The 23343-nt window shown below is 50.6% G+C and overlaps 3 protein-coding genes across 3 annotated transcripts; 1 reads left to right on the top strand and 2 right to left on the bottom strand.

Annotated features, from left to right (window-relative positions):
• Window positions 1–597: 597 nt before the first annotated feature.
• On the bottom strand, window positions 598–9000 carry GAS2L2 (growth arrest specific 2 like 2). Its single transcript, XM_042442705.1, has 8 exons — window positions 8873–9000; window positions 8478–8596; window positions 5704–6977; window positions 4754–4992; window positions 4551–4658; window positions 4247–4343; window positions 3306–3615; window positions 598–3063 (listed from the first exon to the last, which is right to left on the bottom strand). Exons 3-8 carry the CDS (start codon window positions 6065–6067, stop codon window positions 1416–1418), a joined length of 2766 nt encoding a protein of 921 aa, XP_042298639.1. The 5' UTR covers window positions 6068–6977; window positions 8478–8596; window positions 8873–9000; the 3' UTR covers window positions 598–1415.
• Window positions 8971–12302, top strand: C11H17orf50 (chromosome 11 C17orf50 homolog). Its single transcript, XM_042442580.1, has 3 exons — window positions 8971–9200; window positions 9753–9952; window positions 12154–12302. The coding sequence occupies exons 1-3, from the start codon at window positions 8971–8973 to the stop codon at window positions 12300–12302; spliced, it is 579 nt and encodes a 192-aa protein (XP_042298514.1).
• On the bottom strand, window positions 11501–21903 carry MMP28 (matrix metallopeptidase 28). Its single transcript, XM_042442424.1, has 8 exons — window positions 21637–21903; window positions 19279–19361; window positions 17798–17985; window positions 15805–16026; window positions 14962–15207; window positions 14085–14237; window positions 13745–13912; window positions 11501–13139 (listed from the first exon to the last, which is right to left on the bottom strand). Exons 1-8 carry the CDS (start codon window positions 21811–21813, stop codon window positions 12742–12744), a joined length of 1635 nt encoding a protein of 544 aa, XP_042298358.1. The 5' UTR covers window positions 21814–21903; the 3' UTR covers window positions 11501–12741.
• Window positions 21904–23343: the final 1440 nt, after the last annotated feature.

Below are 23343 nucleotides of genomic sequence, written 5' to 3' on the forward strand. Positions count from 1 at the left end.
ATGGGCCTTTTGCATGCTATGGACTGGCCTGGATCAGTGGGGCATTTGGGGAGAAGAAGGTGGCAAGGAGAAAAGGAGGCATGGGAAGCAGACCCCAGAGGTGTGGGAGGGGCATGATGCGCCTGGTTGGGAGAAAATCTCCATGCATGTGCACATCCATTCTCTATTTAGTTGCACCATATGTGCCGGCTGTGTGCACATGTGCCATTGGATTAGAGCCTGGAGTGGATTCACCACCCCAATGACCTGGGGAACAGTGGCAGCCACTGCTCTGGGGTTGGCGCTCTCTTAGGAGTTTCTCAGGTGTTGTGCAAGGTTTTGTCCTTGGGGCACTAGCTGTTGTGTAAGCCTAGGGGTGCCACCTCAAAGCTACCATGGGTTGGTGGTCAGCGCATGACGAGAAAGTGCAGATCCATACCACTGGCTTCACAGTTAGTTGTGCGGCAGTGGGATCCTATCTCTCCAACGCAGCTCCCTATGCAAGAGGTGAACAGGGTCTAGGCCTAAGGCCCCTTTGTTATGGGTCCTGCCTTCCCAGTTCAGCAGCACCGCTAGGCTCACTTTTGTGCATTGCTCCCAATGAGTTGTACTCCAAAAACAAGGTAGCTTTCTCAAGCCCCGAAACTTCTAGGCTCCTCTCTACGCAAACTTTGCAGCCCACCCTTGGAGCCCAAACCGAAGGAGGAAGATCGGCATAGAGAGGACCTCTTTCTCCTTCAGGATGCTCTCCTTTGCCATGTTAGATGCCAAGGGAGAGAGTTTCTCCATACACACATGATGACTCCCTGCACCTAGAAAACTAGCTCATAAGGGGCTTCATCCACTGAGATACTAGCTTTCTGTGTGCGAGGTGAGGGGATTGTTTTCTTTTTAAACCAAGAACTACTTCCGTACGATGAGTTGCCACTCCTTGCGGTCTGCAAACCAAAAGCTAGACCTCCCTGTCTCATACCTCTTAAAAGGACGTTGCGCTTGGAGGACCCCAGACGGTCTTGTACTGATCCATAGATGAATTATTTTCTGGTGATTCCAAATAAAGCGAGTGACTAGTTTTGCTCTTGGCTTCCTGTTTCTGCATTTTGGAATCGGGGGCAACGGGTTGTTGTTTTTTATTAAGATGGCGCCCAAATCCTCTAAACTGCTGTGATCCCTACCCAAGCCCCTGGTCTTTCTCCCTTCCCTTAAGATTGCTGGGGCTCATCTGATATCCCACACTTGGTGCTTTCCAGACAATATGCTCAATGCAAACACAAAAACCATTGTGCCGGATCGCATCCTATTTGTCCCTCGCCCTGAAAGAGATCACACAATCGACCAAATCCAATGTACTTGCTATTGCCATTTGTCAAGTGGAGCATATAAAGAATAAAAAGGCAAGGCACATGTATGCATGTTTAGGCATTTTATAACATATTTCAGGCAACGGTTGGCTCAGGGACACAGCAGTAGGACACTTTGTCTTGGAAGGCCTCTTCTCTGGCCCTGGTTTTCCCCAAACTGTTTTGCCCCACTCCCGGTCCTTTGGGGCTGTGGGCCTTTGGCCGGCCTTTGGCGCCAGACGATTTGGGGCCACAGCAGTAGGACACTGGCCTGGGTATCTTGGATGGCCTCTTCTCCGGCCGGTTGTCCCTTCGCGGCCGGATCTTGGGGCGCAGTTTGAGCTTGTAAATGGACGGCACGCGCTCCGGCTTCTTCAGTGACCTTTTGGGTTTATCCGGAGGCAACTTGGCCTCCTCCTCCTCCTCCTCTGGGGAGGCAAAGCTCTCTGACGAATTGGTGGCCGCCTGGGAGCAGTCTCCATTCACTTCCTCACATACTTTGTGGGTCGTTGTGGTTGAGCGTTCCACGTTTTCAGGGGTGACCCTCTTCTCCTCTTGCGGGACTTTGCTTTCCGGAACTTTCTTGTCCACTTGGGTGCCATTCCCCAATGGAGGCAAACATCTCACAGCCTCCGTCTCTTCGCGCCGGAGCGCCATGGAGAGCTCTCGGATCACGTCTTCATAGCACGCTCCTCCAGGGCACCATCTTGTTTCTCTCTCTGGGACATAGACCCCACTCCGGGGCACCCCTTCCCCAAAACCCAAGACCTGTTTGTGGCCCTCCGGAAAGGGCGAGGTGGACATTGACAACCTTGGGCTGTTGCGTCCCAGAACTGGGTCTTTGGTCATCCTAAATCCTCCTGACCTCGGAATGTCCTTGTCGTCAAAATCGGCCTCTAGCTCCTTGACGTTGGCCATAATTTCTTCCTCGAGACTCTGGTACAGAGCGCGTTCCTCGGCCCGGTTAAGAGGAAGAGGAGTGTAGACGCGCTCCTTCGCCATCATCCGTTCCTTTGTGTCCCCAAAACACTTTGGAGCTGGTCTCAAGCAAGGCTGACCACTCTTTCTTTCCCGCCCCGAATCCATTCGGTCAGCGCCAACCCCTGAGTGACCAGGGAGCCTCCCTCCGCAAGCTTCCGTGGGGCCTATTTTCCCTGGTTCCTTCGTAGGAGCAGCCTCTTCCTTCGGCTCTTGGTCTCCGGCCGCGGCGTCTCCTCCATCCCTAAAAAGCCATCGAGGGCTTTTGCTAGGAGTTGGTGGCCTACAGGAGGTCCACCCAACTTTGCCAGCGTCCATTTTGTGAGCCTGGCAGGTGTTGTTTTTTACTGGGGATGGTGACCGCTGCGCTGCGGAGCCCTTTCTCCAGCCAACTCTTTCTTGACCGGACAGAGCCATGGTGACCTGTTGGAGTGGCTTCGCAGGGCTGGAGGGACAGGTCAGCAAACAACCATTTCCCTCTGGCCGGCTGCTCCCTGGCAATTGAGATGTCCCAGCCCTCTGTCCAGGTGGCACTGGACTCTTGTCCTTTTCTCTTGCGACCGTTGGGAGGCTACCGGCTCTGGGCCTGTTTTGTGGCCCAAGGGGGCATTTAGAGCTGGACAAGTCCTCCCCAGTGTTTCCATTTGAGATGGAGCCATGGAAGGTATTGCTTGGGCCACGCGTGAAGATCTCCTGCTCCAAACCGGGCCGCCTTTCCTCAGCAGTTGTCCATCGTCCTGACGGAGTGGCTGACCGTTCCCTCGGCCTGAAAGAGATCACAGAAGATTAAAGTGGGAGAAACACTCTAAACACTCCACTATTGTTATGTGTCTTCACATTGACCCTAAGTTATAGTGACCCTCTCCTATGGTTTTATTGGGAAGAGGAGGGTTGTCCTCGTTTTCCTCTGAGGCCAAGAGAGACTGACTTGCCCAAAGTCACCCTTCCGTATCTGAGCAAGGATTCGAACTCTGGTCTCCAGGAACTCCTTCAGTCTTTCAGTCTCACCTCGTGGAGGAAGGCGCCCTCCTGGGTTCAGATTGGTCCCGGGAGGTGGCCACGGCCGCCATCTTCTTGCTGCCATCAGCGCCAATGCTGTCGGATGATGGCACGGCGGGCGCCTTCCGTCCGGCTCCATGGGGCACATAGGTCCTCCACTCCACTGGGGCCAGTGGACTTTGGGACCTGCTGACGATTAAGGCCGGCTGGGGCTTGTGGGGATGGTCAGTTCTGGGCGTTAAGCGGGCCATGATCTCATGCTGGACATGCGCGGCCTGCGTCCGCTGGGGACTGGACATCCTCATGGCCTGCTTGTGAGCTGCAGAAAGAATGGGAGGAAGGCACAGCAGCAAAGGGAGAGTCTTGCATCACCACAAAGATTGCCATAATGGTTTGCTTACAAATGTGCAAACAAATAGAATAGGAGTGAGCGGGTGACACTGGATTATGTAGGACCCCCACCCAGCTTTCGTGGGACCACCTGATGGCACTCATCCATGGCCACCCTATAGTTTGGAAAATGAGAATGACCACTCCAACTGCAAGTGGACATCTGACCACTTTGGATTCTGGTTTTCCAGGGTGGCATCGCCTGTAACCGATCCCAAGAGCAGTGATCCTCAACCTTTGGGCCTCCAGATGTTTTGGACTTCGATTCCCAGAAATCCCAGATGATAGTTTAGGAATCCTGGGAGATGAAGTCTCAAAAATCTAGAAGACCAACGGTTGAGAAGCACTGCCCTTGATGCTCTGATATTGCCCACCCCTGAATAAAACTGGATAGGGAGGGACCCAAAGTCAAGTCCATACACAACCTTGGAAATCAATGGTTGTTGCAGGCCAAATCAATCTCATTGAGAAAAGGAGGGATAGGGATGTAACACATCAGTCAATCAATCAATCAATGGGTCTTTGGAGTTAAGGTTCCCCCAAAGTGCCAAGGGACGCACAGAGGGAGGTGCACCGGCAAGGGTCATGTTTATCCAGATAGTGCTCCAGCGTATCCCATCCTCCACCAACTCGGACCATGACATGTTTCCGCAGGATCTAAAGAGAAGGGAGGAAACCACAAGGAGGCATGAAATGGGTGGTCTGTCTCATCATCCTCATCATCGTCATCATCATCATCAGTTCTATGCCGCCTTTCTCCCTGAAAGAGACCCAAGCAGCTCACAAATAGAACTGTGTAAAAACTGTCCACTGACAGGGACTGCTGAGCAAAAGGTGCGTTTCTGAGCCATCGGAGGGACTCACCCGGACGAAGATGAGGGCGCTGGAGTCGCCGACACGGTATTTCCCTTCGGACACTTTGACCATGGAGAACTGGACTGGGCAAGTGCAGCGGCTGACCAGGTGCCGGACCTTGAGGCAAAACAGAACGGCAATTGGGAGGGTGCTACCGATCGACTGACCGAAGGATAACTCATTGATCAGGAGTAGAAGGGTGTGGTTCGTACCATTTGGTCCAGGTTCCTGAAGTGGGTGGGCTCCCTCTGGGGTTTGGGGAGAGGGGTTTCGTCCGGCGGCAGGTTCAAGTCCCGGCGGATCTCCTCCTCGATCTCCTCCTCCATCCGGACCAAAGTGGGGGCCTTCATGCCGAAGCGGGAGGCTCTCCTGGCCACTTCCAGGAGGCAGAGGACAAAGTTCTTCTCGTTCTTCCGCAGGACCAGGTCCTCCGTCTCAAACATCAGGACTTCTGGAACACAAACAGAGGACGGAAAGGGAAGAAGAACCAAAAAGGACAAGGAGAAGACTTGGGTGGCTGGCCATCCATTTGCTGACCATCAAAAAAGGTGACACTCCAGGTTTTGGACTCAGGCGTGGGTTGCCAACAAGTTCTGCACCTTGGAGAAATAGCAATTCAGTATCTTTGGTATCAAAGATAAGGGTGAAAGGCCTTCCCAGGTTATATAGATAGACAGAGAGCTGTTGTTGTTGTTCTTCATTTCCAGCTTATGGAACCATGGCAAGGTTTGTTCAGAGCTGAAAAACCATTCCTAAAATAGGTTTGCCACCTTGGACAGCTCTTTGGAAGCCAGCCCAAGCCTGGTATGGCCTCTTCCCAAGCCTCCCAGTGAAGCCTACTCTCCATTCTTTCCTGTCTCCACTTCCTTTCCTTTCCTTTCTTTCTGACACGGTGCTGGCAATCCTGGGCAACGTTTCTGTGCCTCCCGACTCCAGCCCTGGACTAAGATCACTTGGCCATGGAGTACCAGCAAAATGTGATTAAGATGTGTTTGTGAGGCTCAAAGAGAAAAGGAAGGAAGGAAGGAAGGAGATTGTTATTTAGTAAACCAGAGTAACACAGGGTGCTGACTATAATGAATGAACCCATTCCCTGCATTTTTGCCCCACAATACACACACACACACACACACACACACATATCAGCTTGCAAGGTCCATACCTTTAATATCCATCTCCTTCCGGCACCATTGGATAAAGTTGGAGACGTTGTCCCTGGCCTGGAAAGTCCCCGGCTGTGCCATATCATTGCAGCAGGCCACTCCGCGTTTCGGCACCCGGATCCTGGCGCTGAGGTTGGGATACTGCTGGGCAAAGTCCTTTGCCACTTGGGCAACGCAGTTGGCATGATGGCAGAGCCAGACGCCGGTCTCCAGGGCCTCCAGGAAGGACCCGGCGCAGATGCCCAGGCCATAGAGGTCCTCCAGCCACTCCGCCAGGTCCTCCTTCATGGCAAAGAGGTATTGCTCGCCCGTCTTGAACGGACGGATGCTTCTCATGCGGGCCTCTGGGATCCTGGATGTCATCCTGGCCGGGGGTCCGAGTTCGAAATCTACTTTGGAAGTCCTCCTTCCACTTTGGGTTTTGTCTTTATCAACCCATCTCCGGAGAGCGGCTGCTCATGGTTTCCAGCAGCAAAATAACACCGTTTGCAAAAATCATACTCCATATTCCCAAAATATCTACATCTCCTTCTTCTTGATCATCTGTCGGAGTCATGAAAAATAAGACCCAGGCGCCTCTTCTTCCTTTAAGGAGAGATATTTGGAGACCGTTTCCCAACGGATTTGCAAAGACCTTTGACTCCAGAAGTTGGAACCGGCTTCCGAAATTTTATTCCCAAATTGAAGAGCGCTTTAAGAGTTACCTGCGTTAAGGAACGGATGCGAGTTCCGCCCGGTTTCGGAAAATGCTTGACCTTGGCATTGACAAATTGAAAGTCTTGCGGCTTTTCAATACATCGATCGATGCAAAGCCTGAGATCTGTGCAAGGGTCTTCGGCGCCAAGGATCCTTGATCAGGAGGGATCTTCTCAAGATGGTCTCCAAAGCTTGACCGCTTTGGCCTCCTCTGTCCACCTCTGGGCTACTTGACAGACCTTTGGAGGTCTCCGGCCACTGCGATGGGATATGTAGTCCTTTTATGTCCCTTGCGTTGTGCTTCCAAGGGGAGACTTAGCCCAGCATGATGCAACCCTTGCAAATGGTCACAATGACCCTCTGGCAAAGAGATATAGGGCCAAGGGGGCAGGGGACCCTCTCTTTCCCCTTGCAGGATCCTTCGGCCGGTGTGTTTGTGTTGTGTTTCCTCCTCCCAAGTCCATCTCCTTCTCCTTGGCGACCGGCACTTGCTACAAAACACTCCCTTCTCCTTCTTCTCTGGGTCGGATCGGATGTCAAGCTCGCCCTTCGCCGCCGGAGCATGAATATCTGCCATCTGCAAAGACAAACATCCCTTGGAACAAAGCAAAGCAAAGAGAGAAGGGCTCCTTGCTCCTGCTCCCACTTTCCCAATCGGAAGAACAAACAGCCATTAAACCTCAATAATCCGGCAGTTGCACTGATGGATTCCACATAGTCCATCAATCACATATTCTATCACATACTCTATTGGTTGCATATTCCATCGATCACATATTCTATCAATCAGTTATTCTATCAATCAATCACATATTGTATCAGTCGCATATTCTATCAATGTGTGTGTGCGTGTGTGTGTAACTGTGTGTCTAATATTATGTGTGTGTGTGTATATCTATATACATATATACACGTGTATGTGTATAATTATATATATATATATATATATGCATATCTATCTATCTATCTATCTATGTTGTAGTCATCGTCATGTGCCTTCAAGTTGTTTCCAGTTTATGGCAACGCTATAATTCATATAAGAGAGAGAGAGAGAGAGAGAGAGAGAGAGAGAGTGTGTGTGTGTGTGTGTGTGTGTGTGTGTGTATATATATATATATATATATATATATATATATATATATGGGGTTACCATGGCCCTCCTCTGAGGCTGAGAGTGTGACTTGTGAGTGTATATAAGCATATATAACTGTATATATAATTACAGTATATATGTTGTGTGTGTATCTGTCCTGGGGCGCCCTCTAGTGGCGGAAAGGGGCAGTTGCGGGAAAGAACGCTATTTGCGATCTCTCTCTCTCTGGCGCCCTCCTGTGGCTAAAAGAGGGCACTGTAGGGCAGGGAAGAATATTGGGGTTTGCTTTGCACCAAAGCCTAGCCAAGGGGCCAAAGTGCGCCCTTTTAGCCACAGGAGGGCGCTAGAGAGAGCGAGAGAGAGCGAGAGAGAGCGCTAGGACTATCGCGTTTGCAATTGCAATAGATTGATTGCAAATTGTATTCCTTCCCGCAACTTGATAGACTATCTGAATATGTGATTGATAGAATATGCGGTTGATAGAATATGTGAATATTTGATTGATAGACTATGTGAATATGCAATTGGTAGAATATGTAATTGGTAGAATATTGGATTGATAGAATATTTGTATATGCAATTGATAGAATATGTGGTTTATAGAATATGTGATTGATAGAATGTATGTAATATTGGCTTGATAGAAGATGTGGATAGGAGAGGAAAGGATCAGTTGATAGAATATGTGGATATGTGACTGATAGAGCATGTGCTTTGGAAGTGAACATTCCTATAATGGACCCCAGACCCTTGACCGGTGGGAGAGGCGTCCAAGGGCCGGATCGGAACCTCTCTTGTGGGAGAAATCCTAGTGAGCTCACAATGGCCCAGGCTCTTTGGATCCTTGGCGCTGGACAGAGCCCCTGGCATCCAGGGAGTCCCTCCTTTGCTGGGCAGCAGCAGCAGGTGGGTCTCCCTGGGGAAGAGGGGCTCCCTTGCCCTTGTGTGTTGTGTATGTTGTGTCTGCGCAAGTGCTGAACCTACCTTGGGAGGTGCTTTTGCAAACCACAACTTCTTCTGCCGTCCAGGACAGAATTGCTTGGGAGGTGCTGGGGGTTACAGGCCAAAGAAGGCGATTGGTGAACATGCTCCGAGTCCCAGTTCTGGGAAAAGAGCGGGATATTAAAATAATAATATAATAATAATAAAGCTTTTATCTATTTCAGCACCTTGGACATATTTTGGGGGGATACCCAATTTCTATGTACATAGCCATCCCTTTAAATAAACACCATATATATATATATGAATGGTGTTTATTTAAAGGGATGGCTATGTACATAGAAATTGGGTAAATTATACATATTGCCCCATGCAAATATATATGTCCCAAAAAGGACCCTCCCCAAAGGCAGACTTTAGGGTTAATCCAGTCGCACCCTCTTGCCTTCTTCTAGTTCAGGAAGATCCAGAATCGTGATCTAAAATGGCCTCTTGATACTCGGATCTTCATTTAACAGGCGTTAAGCCGCTCCTGATGTCCCAAAGCAGACAAGAAGAGGAAGAGTCGGAAGCGGAGGAGGAATGCCACCTGGAAACCCAAGAGGAGGAGAAAGCACTGGAAGCCCATGGAGAAGAGTCCATTTCTGGTGCGTTGGCCAGTCCTGCCCAGGATTCGAACGCAGAGCAGGCACCGAAGCAAGAGAGCTGGCTCTGGAACTGGTTCCCTTTCCCTCTCCTCTCTGGACTGACCTGGCTGGGAGACAGGTGAGGAGGGCCAGCAGGCCTTTCCTTCCCAAAATGGAGCTGGAAAATGGGGATATCATTGCATGCGGACATGCGAAATAGTCACTATTGGGTAAGAGTCAATGGAACAACGGATATAGTCTATCAGGTGAACATAGGATAAGAACGCAGCAATATCAATGCAGAGCTTTGGGGCATGCCATAGGTCAGCGGTGTCCAAATTCTGGTGTTATGGACTTTGGTTCCCAGAAGCCTCAGCTACCTTGGGATGCTGGGAGCCGAAGTCCAAAACCCATGGAAGGCCAGAGTTTGGCCATCGCTGCCTCATGGGAGGCAAAGCCACAGCTTCCCTGGATGGCAAAACCCAACACAGTTTCATGCAAGAGAACGCAAAGCAGAGTCGCGTTTCTTGCCATAGATGCCCAGGCAAAGCGCAGCTCAAACCGAACCCCAGTTCTGCGCAAGAGCCTTAAATGGACCATTATCCCCAGTTGGTTGTGAGAAGAGGCTGGTGGGCCACATGCGGCCTGCAAGCCAGAGGTTCTCTTTGGTCCTTCTCCCTTTTACTCCCAGGAGTAAGCTTCCTCAGGAGCCGGTCTGCTGCCAGCTAGAGAGAAAGAAGGCCTCCTCCGGCCGGATGTGTCCCGAGTGCGAGGTCACCTTCTGCAAAAAGTGCCAGACGCTGCATTACAGCCAGGGCTTCATCAAACACGGACTCTTGGGCCACCGGGCAGACATCCAGCCGGAGCTTTTCAGCCCAGCGGTCAGCGCAGGCAAGGAGGGTCCGGTGGGTGGGTCGCAAAATGCCAACTTCCCTTCAGCCAGGTCCCAAGTTGGAGGCCTTGCGATGTTTAGGTTCTTTGGCTTTGACGGTGGGAACAGGAGATGGTTGGCACGCTCTACAGAGACTTCCAGAGTTGGAAGCAAAAGATTAGCTCACATTCAGGGGTCAAATGTCCAAATGGGTTTGCCCCAACTGAGGCAGATATGTTTGGGCACAGCGTCCCCCATCATCCCCAGACCCATCCACTTGGCCAAGGCGATGACTGGAACACAGCGACTGAGTAGCCTTGCGTCTCCGGCTTCTTCCTCGCAGGTTCCTTGGATTTGGCAGCCGCTGCTCCGGAGGAAACGGAGGAGGAGGAGATGAAGAGGCAATGAGAGGAGGAAGGGGAGCCATTGCCCATCCATCGCTCCAGACATCAGGCACCTTTGGTTCATTTGCTGGCTTCAGAGGCCGAAGTGTTGGGAAAGAGGGTTCTCCAAGACCGTTGTCTGCTGTGTCTGGAGGCGGAGGTCTTCCTCTGCAGGGTTTCTCCATGTTTCATTCCCAATAAAATGCAGGCAGTGCCCTGGTTTCCCCAAAGAGAGAGAGAGAGAGATTCATCCTTGAATGCAGATGGCTTTTGCACTTGGAACTCAGTTTGCCAAAGCTAAAGGAAGCCAAGGACAAAAAGGGGAAAGTGGGAGGAAGAGAGAGAAACAGGAATATTTAAAAGCAGCTCAAAAAAAGTGGGAGGACAAACTGGGACCCTCCCTGTTAAACTGGGAATGGAGGCATCCGCTTGCCCTTTGCCTTGAGAGATTGTGTTTCTTAGGATGGTCCTTGGGTCCCCTTTAGGGGAGGAGGAGGAGGCCCTGGAAAGGGCCTTTGGGCTCCAGGCTCGCTTCTCGCAATGCCATTCATGTGTGTCCCTGAATAGGAAAAGCAATGTCCAGCCCTTGGAAGGAGAAGAACAAAGGAGTCTGTCAGCCTGGCCCTGGCAAGGGTCACCATGGGCATGTGGCAACACGAAGGAGGACAAAGGGGAGCAAACAGCCTCGCCTTCCTGCCTTCCATCACTCTCTCTGCTTCCTGCCTTCCATCACTCTCTCTCTCTCTCCTTCCTTCCCTCCATCCATCTATCCATCCCTCCCTCTCTTCTTCCTTCCTTCCTTCCATTACTCACTCTCCCCTTCCTCCCTCCCTCCCATCCTTGACTCTCTCTCTCTGCTTCCTTCCTTCCTTCACTCTCTCTCCTTCCTTCCCTCCATCCTTCCACCCATCACTCTTTCTCTCTCCTTCCTTCCTTCCTTCCTTCCTTCCTTCCTTCCTCCTATCCTTCACTCTCTCCTTCCTTCCTCCCATCCTTCACTCTCTCCTTCCTTCCCATCCGTCCTTCTTTCCTCCCATCCTTCACTCTCTCCAGCCATCTATCCATCCATCCATCCATCCCTCTCTCAGCCAAACCACTGCAGACATGCACCAAAATGGCCTTCCTTGGACTGTACAGCCCTCCTCCAACCTTCTCCCAAACGAGAAGAAAAAGACCCCAGAGCTGTCCAAAAACCAAGCTTTGCTTTGAGTTTTATTGTGGCTCTGAAAGCAGCTGCCTGCCTTTGTGCCAATGCAAGAATGGGCAACCCCTTCCAACCTGGGGCCAAGCTCCATTTTGGAGAGGGCCATTTTCTCTCTCCAAGCTCTTGCCAAGAGTAACTTTAGGGCTTTAGGAGGGACATTGCAACCTTCTTTTAGAAGTGGGAAGGAGGAAACATGCAAAAGCTTTAAAACCCCAAAGGACGCAGCAATGGAGGAAGCCCAGGGGACCGAATTAGGAACCCAAACGGACCAGATGTCGTCCCAGGGTCTTAGGTTTTCACCCTTGTAGTAGTAGTAGTAATAATAATAATAATAATAATGGCTTAAAATCAAAAGCACCGCCTCCCAAAGTGGAGGAATACAAAGCCACTGGTTCTGCAAAAGGCAGCCAAATGCAAGGGTTTGTCTGAGGTATTTGTCCAAAAGAGTCTGTGGAACATGGGTTGCGTTGCTCCAGCAAAGCCTCCGATTCAGCTCCCTGTTTCACCGCAGTCGTCCTTTATCTTTTCTCCATGCCATGGCCAGACTGAGGTTATGAAAACACTTTGGACACAGAAAGAAACAGTCCAGGAATGCTGCATTATCATGTCCACGTTCTGCAAAATGGCCACCCAGCTCTGCCAAGGCGACTGGAGAGTTGCGTCTACCCAAAGTCAGGCATCGGGAGCCATTCTGCGCACCTCTTGTTCCATAGAGGCAACATCGCCTGCTGGACAGTAATCCGAGATCCTGAGACGGAAGTTCAAGTCGATGGCCAGGCTTAGCGGAAGAGGAGGAGGCCCCCCATTTTGTCCTTTCGGTGGCATCCATCTTGGGAACAGAGGCAGGAGAAAAGAGTCCAAGCGGAACGAGTGGTTACCAGAGTAATGTTGGAGAAAGGAGGCTGATGCTCATATGGGTCTCTTCTTCTAATCCCAACTTCTTCCAATCCATGCATTGCACAAAGATTTAACATTTGGGTCTAATGTTGGTTCCTTTCCTCCCCACAAAACAGTTTTACTCCAGAGGGACTGCATCTCCAATGTCTTCTAAACTGGTTTGGTCCTTCTTTAATCAGTTTAGGAGGTGTTCTTTTGTAACCCGCTAGAGACCAAACTGGAAAGCAAATGGCTCAAATACTCGAACCTTTGGGACATTTGCAACGAAACACCACCACAAAATAATAATAATAACAACAATAACAAGAGGGTTTCTGAGGAAGGGTCAGAGCGGGGCTCGGTTGAGGGCCGCATCCTGGCAGCCAAGCCAAGGGAGCCGAGGAGCCCACCTCCCGCTCTCCACCACCTGAAGCTTCTCCGGGTTGAACTTCCAGAAGCGGTCGTTTCGGAAGAAGTAGACGGATCCGTCCGGACGGGTGAGGGCCCCGTTGGCCACAGCCGGGACGCCCCCCCAGTCCCTCAGGGTCCTGGGATAGTAGGGCTCCAGCCGGAGGGACTCCTGGTCCACTACGTAGTATTTGGGGCCCTTGAAAAGGACCAGTTGGTGGAGCGGACGGAAGTGGAGGGCTGTGTCCGGGTGGCGAGGGAGGTCTCCGGCAGCACTGCACTTCCGGGGGAAGCCACTTTCCAGCAAGGGACCCTTGTAGCGCCAGCATCGGCCACCTGAGAGAGAGAGAGAGAGGGGGGCATTGGACTGTTATGGCAGACCAGATGATGACCATCCCCAAGATCCACAAAAGGGCAAGGGATGGACTTCCTCTAGGACCACTTATGGTCCAGGACTCCTGTGCGGTCAAGGGGTAGTGGTCAGCCATTGGTGGTTTGATGTTTTTGGACTGCAAGTCCCAGCATTCCTTGCCATTGCCTACACAAGGTAAAGCCAATGGGAATTTTAGGCCGGCAATATCTTGTTTTAGGAAAAAGCCCAAAGGACCAAATTAAAGTGATCTGAAAGACTAAATCCAGAGATCCAAAAAGGAAGGACGCATTTCCCAACGCAAACCAGAAGATGGCAGCCATGCATTGCGCAGGTTGAGTCTCCCTCGTAATCCCAAATATTTGGGGTTTTGGATTTCAGAATTCTTCAAATTTGGGGATATTTGCATATATAGCTAATGAGAAACCTTGGATATGGGACCCAACTCCAAACACAAAATCCACTTATGTTTCGTATGCACTTTATACACTCAGCAACACAGAAGATGCCAGGTTCAGAGCTGGGAAATCTCCATCTTGCAAAGAACCGCCGTTGAGCAAAGCAACCTCACCTTTGAAGAAGTATAATTTCCCGTCTTCCTCGGAAAAGGCCGCAGCGTCAATGGTGGACGTCAGCCCCGGCCAGCCGGCTTGGAGGAGCTGCGGACCACTGCTTTCTCCTCCCTTGGAGACGGTCCAGTAATGGCCGCCTTTGAAGACCAAAACGTTGCCTTTGGGATCTGGACAAAACGCAAGCGGAGACACAAAAGTGTTAGGGCACTTTTATCCAGGATTTACTTGCCATTCGTTTATTGCGGGGTCAAGCTGGAAATGACCAGAAACTGCCTTGGGCCAGATGTGTCCCGCGAATCCCATTTTTGGTGCAGCCAATGTGCCAATGCTCTCTCTCACCTGTGGTGATGGCATCGAAAAAGGACCAGCAGTAATGGGCGCTGAGGTTGCCCTCCGGACGCTCAAGATGACCCTCAAGATCCGGCCACCGGTCCTGGAAATGGGCAAAGAGCTTTCCTGGAAGCTGGACCACGGATCCTCGGGAAGGTTTGCCTTTCCACCCACAAAGAGAGGATAAAATAAGCATCACAAGGGTCAGGAGGAATTGGGACATCCCTCTATGGGCCCAAAATCTACCCCAGAGCCTCCCCAAGTCCTTCAAAGCTGGCTTTGGGAAGACGGATGTGGGATGACCAATTCTAGGAGAGGCAACAGAAGGACAGCATCATGCCCTGGTCAATAACTGGTTTGCAGGGCCTGCATTTTCCTTTCTTCCTAAACCTTCTACTCATTACCTTCCCAAATCTTACTTCTTTCCTACCTCCACCTTCCTTCCTTTCCCTCTTCCCCATCTTCCTTCCTTAACTCCTCTCTTAAATCATCCTTAATATCCTTCCTCCTACCTTCTTCTCCTAAATACCCATCACCTTCTTCACTTGCCTAACCTCCTTCTCCCTATATCTCTTCCTACTTCTTCTCACTAGGTCTTCTCTAGATTTCTCTATCTATCTTCTTATCTCTTCTGATTTAACTCTGAGACCCACAAGTGACCCTCAAGTTTGGGAAGTCTGGGTGCAACCATTGCAAGAGAGTAAATTTGCATTGCAAAGGCAACCTTGAATTAAGTTGCATTGCAAACAAGTTCAAGTGGGCTCAAACTGGTCTAATTTGTGCAGTGCAGACACACTCTTTGCCTCTCTCCTTCGTGGTCTTTTGTTGTTGGGTGTTTCCAATCTTTGCTTCCACTTTAAAAATGGGGAAAGGAAGTGTCGCTTACCGTACAAGTTCTGGACGGCCAGGATGTCATCCCAGTTGAGGACAAAGTCCTTGCCCAGCTTCTTGTAATAAGGGGACATGAGGGACCCCCGGACCGGAGAGTGCTCCAGGCCCAGCGTATGGCCGACTTCGTGGGCCACCACCACAAAGAGGCTGCGGCCCTTCCCACCGTCCAGCGCCCAGCGCTCGTCGCTGTCGAAGTGCGCCTCCCCTCGACGCGGGAAGAAGGCGTGCGCCAGGGCACCTCCTGCGGAGGGAAGGATGGCAATATTATATATGAGGAAGGAAGAAAGGTTATCTAATATGAAGAAGACGTCTTTTGTGTCTTGTCATTCATCATCACATATAAAAGATGTCCCCAGTGTAGGTATTTCTGTCTCCATATGGGATGGGGTTAAGAAGGCCTATATGCGCACACTACCACAGATAACCTTCATAATGAATGGAAGAGCGATTCAAGTTGCATCCTGGTGAAGTAGGTATCTCTAAGACTCTAAGTATCCTATCAGAGACCTCTTTACAAGTTGAAAGCCAAGTGAAAATGATGGCATCCCAGGTAATTTTTTAAAAGCATGTTTCAAAGACTGTTTCCACCGTACGCGGCGGAGAGGAAAGTGTTTCTAATGATGGCAAATTGCTATTGGGTCTGAAACAAAATTAAAACTAGTAATAGGTCTTAAAAAATGAGGAAGGAAGGAAGGAAGGAAGGAAGGTTGTAAAATATGAGGAAGGAAGGAAGGAAGGAAGGTTATAGAATGAGGGAGGGAGGGAGGGAGGATATAAAATATGAGGAAGGAAGGAAGGAAGGTATATATAATGTGAAGAAGGAAGGGGGGGTCTTTACCGGGTCCGTCGAAGGCGTTGTCCAGCCCGTCATTGTGGTCCCCATGGAAGAAGGTCAGGCGGATGTCAGCCAGGTCCCCCGCAGCCTCCCAGAAGACCAGGGAGGAGACGTTGCTCCAGAGCTCAAAGGCGGCCTTCACGGCCCACCGGACCTGCTGCTGGGGCAAGTACCAGGGCCAGTTGACCAGCCGGTAGGTCAGGTGCCGCTTGTACCACTTGCCACCTGCAGAGACACAGAGAGAGACACAGAGAGAGAAAGAGAGAGACGGTGGAAGACACCAAAAGGGTCAAGTCAGGATGGGCAAAGCAGTGTGTCTCCTCCAACCAAGGACCCCAGGAAAATGCAAATAGATTAAAACAATTGACTGTGGTGCAATGGTTTGGGCATTGGACCAGGACACTGGGAGACTAGGGTTTGAACCCTGGCTTGGCCACAGGTGACCCTGGGCAAGTCACACTCTCTCAGCCTCAGAGGGTGGCAAAGGCAAACTCCTTGTGAACAAACCTAGCCAAGAGATCTCCATGATGGGGAGCTTAAGTCCAAAATGACTTGAAGGCACACAGCAAAACCAAGTATAAGATGGGCTTAGTGCTTGCGTAGATTATTAAGAGGATGCCGGATTATGTGGGATCCCATTGCTTCCAAGGATCTCTTGCGCGCTTCCTCCGCTTTTCCAGCTGAGGCAAGCCCAGAGGCCTCAGGCGTGGCGCAATCCCAGAGCAAGGGCCCCAAACGCAGCTTCGGCAATTAAGTTCCCGTTCTTGAAAGATGACTCAAATATCCCAGCATTTCTGCCCCGAAGGAGCTCTGGAGCAGATCCAAGCCAGACTCATGTTCCCTGGGAGGAAAGGCAGGGAAACGTATCATGCAACCACACTGTTAACCCCCAGCGTTAATATAGCTCCATGTCTGCACTGATTTCGGACAGCCAGGAGGTTTTGAAGATGTTGCATAGGAGTGGGATGGAAGGAGTGTCAATGGGACACCAAAGGCGTCCAAATTGCAACACCGACTCTAAGTCTTCCAAACATTGCACAAGAAATCATTTCAGATTTATGTATCCTGGTGGGAAAAGGACAGCCAAAGAAAAGCAAGGAAAATGCAGGGAGCAGTAAAACAGAGGAAGAAACGCATCTCATTTTGGCGACATACACAGAGGCGTAAAGTTACAAGGGGATTGGAGGTTTGCATCAGCTCAGAAAACAAAGCCATGTGTGAAAAGAGTCCCTGGCGGAGTCCCTGGCTTTCTCCCTTGGGCCGCTTTGCAGCAGGAACAGAGGAGGCTTTGTCTGGGCAAGATTTCAGGCCTTCTGAAGCAATGGCCTCATCGCCCCGTTGAAACATTTCCCATCTGGCTTGGCTTTCGGCGCAGCTGTGCTCCATGCTGCTTTTGCTTTGCGCATCGACCCAACGGAGCTCACAAACAGGGGAAGCCCACTCCCAACCCCTGCCTTCCAGCGACGTAAACATCTTGCGCTGCTGCGTTTGTTTAGACGGCGCTAAAAGAGCCTCTCCTCCAGCTTCCAGGATGGTGTCCAGAGAGACCAAGTCCCACGAGGAGACCTTTTGGAGAGGAAGCCCAGCAAATGAAGGTCGAAAGAGTCGCGAGAAAAGAGGATTTGTCCGTTGTTAATGGCCGTCTGACTGACTTCAGGTCTTGCAAATGCAGGACAGACGTGGCTTCCTTGATGGCTGTATAAGGGTTGCATAACATAACCCCACTGGAGTAGATTTACGCATCTATCCCAAGGACTGGGATGATGGACTGGGTAGTAGCCCTCTCTCCAAAGTGCTGGACCAATTGTGGGGCCACCATTCAGTGCCTTGGGGAGCTCAAACCAAGAGCCATCATGGCTTCTTGACCCCACTGGCTGCCCTTGGCTGCCCATGAGGACCTGCCATCTTCCTTTCCCTTAAGGAAATAAAGGAAGAGTCGGGCGGTGCATGGAGAGACCAGGAAGGCAAAGCTTTGCAAACCAGAGGAGGAACTCACTTTGATGGAGGTCCCGTCTCCCGCGCCTCTTCTGGGCCCTCCGTCCAGAGAGCAGGCCCCCCATGCGCTCCTTCCACGCGGCATGGCTCTTGGCATCGTCCGTCCCGCATCGGGGGAGGCGCATGCGGTGCATGGTTGGGGCATCGAGGGCTCCGGTGGGGGGCAAGTGGTAAACCCACTGGAATTCCCTGGGGAGAAGAGAAGGAAAGTGATGTCTGTTTGGGGATGATGCTCATGAGTTTAAGATGGGCTCAGGAGACACTAGCAGGCTGCACACATACGCACAACGCATGCCAAAGTAATGGCTGTGGGGTGTGTGTTTTTTTTTGCCTAGGAGGCCAACTTTCTCCATGTGTCACTGCTAAAGAAAACCCAAACGAAATGGGAGGACATAACAGTCCAAAGGACACATTATAGGGCTGCTCCCTGATGTGGATAAGCTGCTTGTTGTGGTTATAGACTGGCTTGAGAGGACCATCCTCTTAAGAAAACAAAGCCAGAAACCCCGTAAAGGCATTTTCCGAGTGGCCACATTATTTGCAAACTGTGATAGCGGCAGAAATGCTCTTCGTCTTGGACTACAGTTCCCAGAATCCCCCCAGACAGCATTCTGGGAGCTGTAGCCCCAAATAATAAAACAAAATGAAAACCCAGAAGAGCAAAAGCAAGGCATTTGGAAAAGCAACAGAGAGGGAGCGTTTGGAGATGGCCGTCTTCCAGAAGTCAGGGATGGCATTTCTGGAATCCTTCCGAAGCACAGCGCTGGCGGAGGTCCCATCCTCCCCGAAGGAAGGCCAGCCCCATACAAGGCAATCGGGCGAAGGGATGCCTTGGTGGCACCAACGACAGCAGCATGGTCTCTGACGCCGGATGCGAAACAAGGCCTGGGAAGCAGAGACTCGGGAAGAGTGACTATGGGGAGTTAAAGGCACAATTCAGAAATGACACACCGGACAAGAGGCAACTGTGGCAACCCTAATTCCCAGGCAGAAGGAGACAAATGCCTTGGGTAGCATTAAATGGGAGCAGACTTTGGGAAAGGTGTGTTTGCTTTGGAGTGCAGTTCCCAGAACCTCACGACTAGCAGGGTCACTGGCTTTGCAAGATGGGAAGTGATGGGAAATGCAATCCCTTCCAGCCAGCAAAAGCTGGTCTAGACCAAGGAAGAGGAATTTCCATCCAAGAAGCCGAATCCAAGCCCAGGGAGGACCCCAATATGGATGTCCTGAATACGGACCACAAGAACCAGAACTAGGTGGACCAATGGATTTAGCTGAGCCTATAGCAGCTTCCTGCCTGAAAGGTCTCCAAAGACAGTCTATCCCACGGCGGCCATTTTGCGAAGGAGCCTAGATCGAAGGGGATGGCCAGCCCAGAGCAAGTCTGCCTTGTTTAGGTTGAACCCTATGAAAAGAAGACCCTTAAATTTCAGACCAAAACCCAGAGCGGATTCCCTGGGGGTGGGTCATCCTTGCGCTTACCGGATGGCTTTTGATAATTCCCCATCATCATCATCATCATCATCCGGAGTAGACTCAAAGTAGCCGTATTTCTCCAGGAATTTCTAAAAAGGAAAAGGAGAACGTTTATTTTTTGTGGGTTTTTAAAAACAGAAACCAGAAGAAGACATTCTGGGGAGGAAGGATCCCAAGGCCTTCCAAGCTGCAAAGGGCAAGCCTTGCTTTGCGATCCCTGCGGCCCCTTCCCCTCCCGGCTCATTGCAACCCCAAGCGTTTCTCTGCTCTCCTTTAGGCCCTTCCCTTCCTCTTATCAGTTCAGATTCCTGGAACAAATCCACCCCAGATGGAGCAAGAGGAAGCAGGCGGACAAAGCCGGGCGTGGGGCCCTTGTTGGGCTGCTCCGTTTGCATGGCTTCGGCAGAGGCCTTCCAGGGTCCCAGGCAAATGCCATGATGCAGGACACCTGGAAAAACATCCCTGGATGATGGAAAGAGAGGGGTTCAATACAATAAGGCTGGTTGGAAGAGAAACTCTAATACAGTATCCAGTAATATATGGGTAGCAAAACCTGGAAACGTTCCTATGCATGTCAATGGGGAGAATGTCAATCCTTTTCGGATTTTAGCCTCATGATTTAGAGGAGTCCTGCAAGGCGCTGAACCCTTATTTCAGCATCTTGGAGAGAGCGCCTGTAAAGTTTGGATTCAAACCCAGAGCAAAGCATTCACCTAAGTTCAGTTCTGGGCGCCTCTTTTTAAGGAGGATAGGAATTGGAGCAATTGGACCGGTCTTCGGGGTTTGAAGATACAAGAGGGCAGATTTCGGCCAAACGTTAGAAGGAACTTGTCGACAGTAAAAGCGGTGCAGCAATGTTTTAAACATCTCAACAATGGCAGAGTATCAGAATCCTAGTGTTGCAAGAGATCCTCATAGAGTCCAACAACTGAGCAACAACTTCTTAGCCTATAGTAGCTTCCTGCCTGAAAGGTCTCCAGAGACGTTCTGAGCAAGGAGTTGGACTTTATGGAGATCCCTCGTAACACTAGGATTCTGATACTCTACCGTTCTGTTCATCACTGATATGGGAACCGTCTGGCATCGTTGGCACAATGACTGCATGGTCGCCGTTTGCCCAAGGATGCCCAAAGTCATGCAAACCAATCTTCGTAAATGGGATTATAGGAGAGAATGAGTTGTGGTCTTGAGCGTTGGCCTTTAAGAGACCAAGGTTTGAATCCTGGCTCAGCCATGGAAACCCACTGAGCAAGTCACGCTCTCTCAGAAGGCAATGGCAAACCTCTCCGAAGAAGAAATCTGGCCAAGGAATCTGCTTACCAAGATTTCATCAAACGCTGCCAATAAAACACTGTGATATGACCGCCTTCGGGTTGCCATGAGTTGGAAGCAAGTTGAGGACACACGCACAACAGAAGTGTTGGGTGCGAAGTCAACTCCTTTCCGCAACAGAGATTGTACCCATGGATATATGAGCATCGTTCCAGGCAATGACCGGATGGTGATGCTCCAGTAAGTCCCTGGCAGACATGTCGGCCTGGATGTTGGCACAAAGTGGGGCCGTTTCCAGCCAACTGAGCCGTCACAGACATACTGGCCATGCCATGCTGGTCATGTTCCAGTGTCCACTGGTCTTGCTGCTAATTGACCTGTGACGCTTGAGGGCCAGCGTCCATTTCAGAGAAGGCCTCTCAGAGTCCAGAATCCCACAGTTGGTGGGTAGGAAACAGGAGAGGAGAGAACGGAGTAGAAAGAGAGAAGGAAACAGGAGAGAAGAGAAAGGGAGAAAGAGATGAAAATGAAGGAGAGCAAAACAGGAGAGAAGATAACAGAGGAAAGAAGAAAGAGATAAAAATGAAGGCAAGCAGAAGAGGAGAGAAGAGGAAAGAAACCACTATGAAGAAGCCACATTCAAACCACTATGCCTTAAGGTTGCCATCACTCTCAGAATCAGCTCCCAGAATCCCCCATCCAGCATGAGATTTGTAGTCCCCCATCCATCCAAGAAAACCCAACCAAACCCCACTTTCCCATTCCCTGGTTTTCTAAATGCACCCCTGAGCATGCACAGAGTTATTTCTCTTCCCTCTTAAAGAGGAGTTTACCATAAATCCATCAATCCCAAGTTTCAAAATTTGCCCTTCCATCTCAATCCAAACTCCATCTCCCAGAATCCCTGGCGGCTGTGGGGTGGATTCTGGCATCTGGAGTCCTCCTGTGTGTCCCCTCCCCCAAAAAATGTTCCCTTTCCTAGGGCTCTGGTTTTCTGGGCATCCCTCTGAGCATGTCCAGAGTTCTTTCCCTGCACTGAGCCACCCTCCAAAAAGTTTGCCCTCCCCCCAAGTCAACCTTCCCTTTTCTCACCTTGGCCTCTCTTTGGGTCCCAAGAGCCCCCAAAGGAGACCCCGAGATGATGCTCCTTTTCCTTTGGCTTCTTCTTCCCAGGCTGGCTCCGGAGGAAAGAGAGGAGAGGAAGAAGGGAAGGAGGAAGAGGAGGAGGAGGAGGAATAAGGGAGGCAGGATCAGGCCCTTGGTGCCCATCGCCAGGTGGAAGAGGAGGAGGAGGAGGAGAGAGGGAGAGGAGGAAGGAGAAAGAAGAAAAGGAGGAGGAGGAGGAGAAAGCAGCTGCCTCTCCTCTCTCTTTATCTCTCTTTCTTTCCTTCCCTTTCTCCTCCTCCTCCTGCCTCTTTCCTTGGCTCTGGAGGAGCCCAGCCCAGCCCAGCCCAGGTCTTCCTCCCGAAGAAGGAAGGAAGGGAAGAAGGAAGGAAGGAAGGGAAGGAGGGGAAATGACCGCCTGGGAGGGAGCGAAGGAAGGAAATATCAATTAAATCCATGGTGGGAGTCTTCCTCCCTCCCCTTCATGGTCAAAGGCATCTGGAGGGAGAAGGGGGGAAAGAAGGGAAAGGAACAGGAGAAAAAGGAGAGAAAATGAGAGAGAAGGAAACAAGAACAGGAGAAAAAGAGGGGGAAAGGAAAGAAAAGAGGAGAGGAGGAAAGAGAAGAAAACAAGAACAGAAAAGGAGGAAAAGAGGGGGAATGAAAGAAAAGAGTAGAAAAGTAGGGAGAAGAGAAAGAAACAAAAAATGGAACAGAGCAGGAGGAAAGAGGAGGAAATGAAAGAAAAGGGAACAGGAGAAAAGGGAAGGAAACAACAGAACAGGAGAAAAGAGGGGAAATGAAAGAAAGCAGGAGAGTAAAAAAGAGAAGGGGACAACAGGGGAGAAAGGGAGAAAAAGAAGAAAAGGAAAGAAAATAGAAGGGGAGAAAAGAGAAGAGAGGATGGGAGAAAAGAGGGGAAATGAAAGAAAACAGAAGAGAAAGGCAGAAAAAGAAGAGCAAAGGAGAAGAAAAAGGAAGAAGAGAAAATATAAAATGGAACAGAAGGGGAGAAAAGCTGTGAAGTGAAAGAAAACAGAAGAAGAGAGGAGAGAAGGGAGTGAAAGAGAAGAAGGGATGCGTAAGTTAGGATAGGAGACAACTGCTAGAAGAGAGTATAAAGATACAAAATGGTTCCCAAATGGCAAAAGCCGTCAGTCAAGGAAACATCAGATGAAGAGCAGGATTAGATTCAGAAGAAAGAGGAGCCAAGAGAGGAGGAAGGAAGATCCGCAATCCCAGGTCTATGGATGGCACCCGGCTACTTGCGGAGGAGAACAGCAGGGACCAATGACTAAAGAAGGTCAAGGAAGAAAGGGCAAAGGCTTCAGGCTGAGCATAAAGAAAACAAAGACCATGGAGGAGCAACATCAATTCAACCCATGGCTCCTTGACCAGAGACTTCCCATCTTGCTTCCTCCTAAGGATAAGTTCAGTGCAAGAGTCCTTTGCCACCTGGGCCAAGATGGGATCCGCACCCGCCTCCCTGCCGGAGCCCCATTGCCAATACCTGGATGGAACTGGGGCACGGTGCAGGAAGCCAATGCCGCGTCCCGACTCTGGCGCCTCCGCCCCAAGAGACGGCTTGGAGGAAATAAACAGAGCCAAGCATTCTTTCAAGGCAGGATGCTGACTCCTGGCATAAACCCAGAGTTAGATTTGGGGGGGGGGGTGTTGTGTGTATTTCTGCAGTAT

The sequence above is a fragment of the Sceloporus undulatus genome, chromosome 11, assembly GCF_019175285.1.
Source record: "Sceloporus undulatus isolate JIND9_A2432 ecotype Alabama chromosome 11, SceUnd_v1.1, whole genome shotgun sequence".
Classification (NCBI taxonomy): Eukaryota; Metazoa; Chordata; class Lepidosauria; order Squamata; family Phrynosomatidae; genus Sceloporus; species Sceloporus undulatus.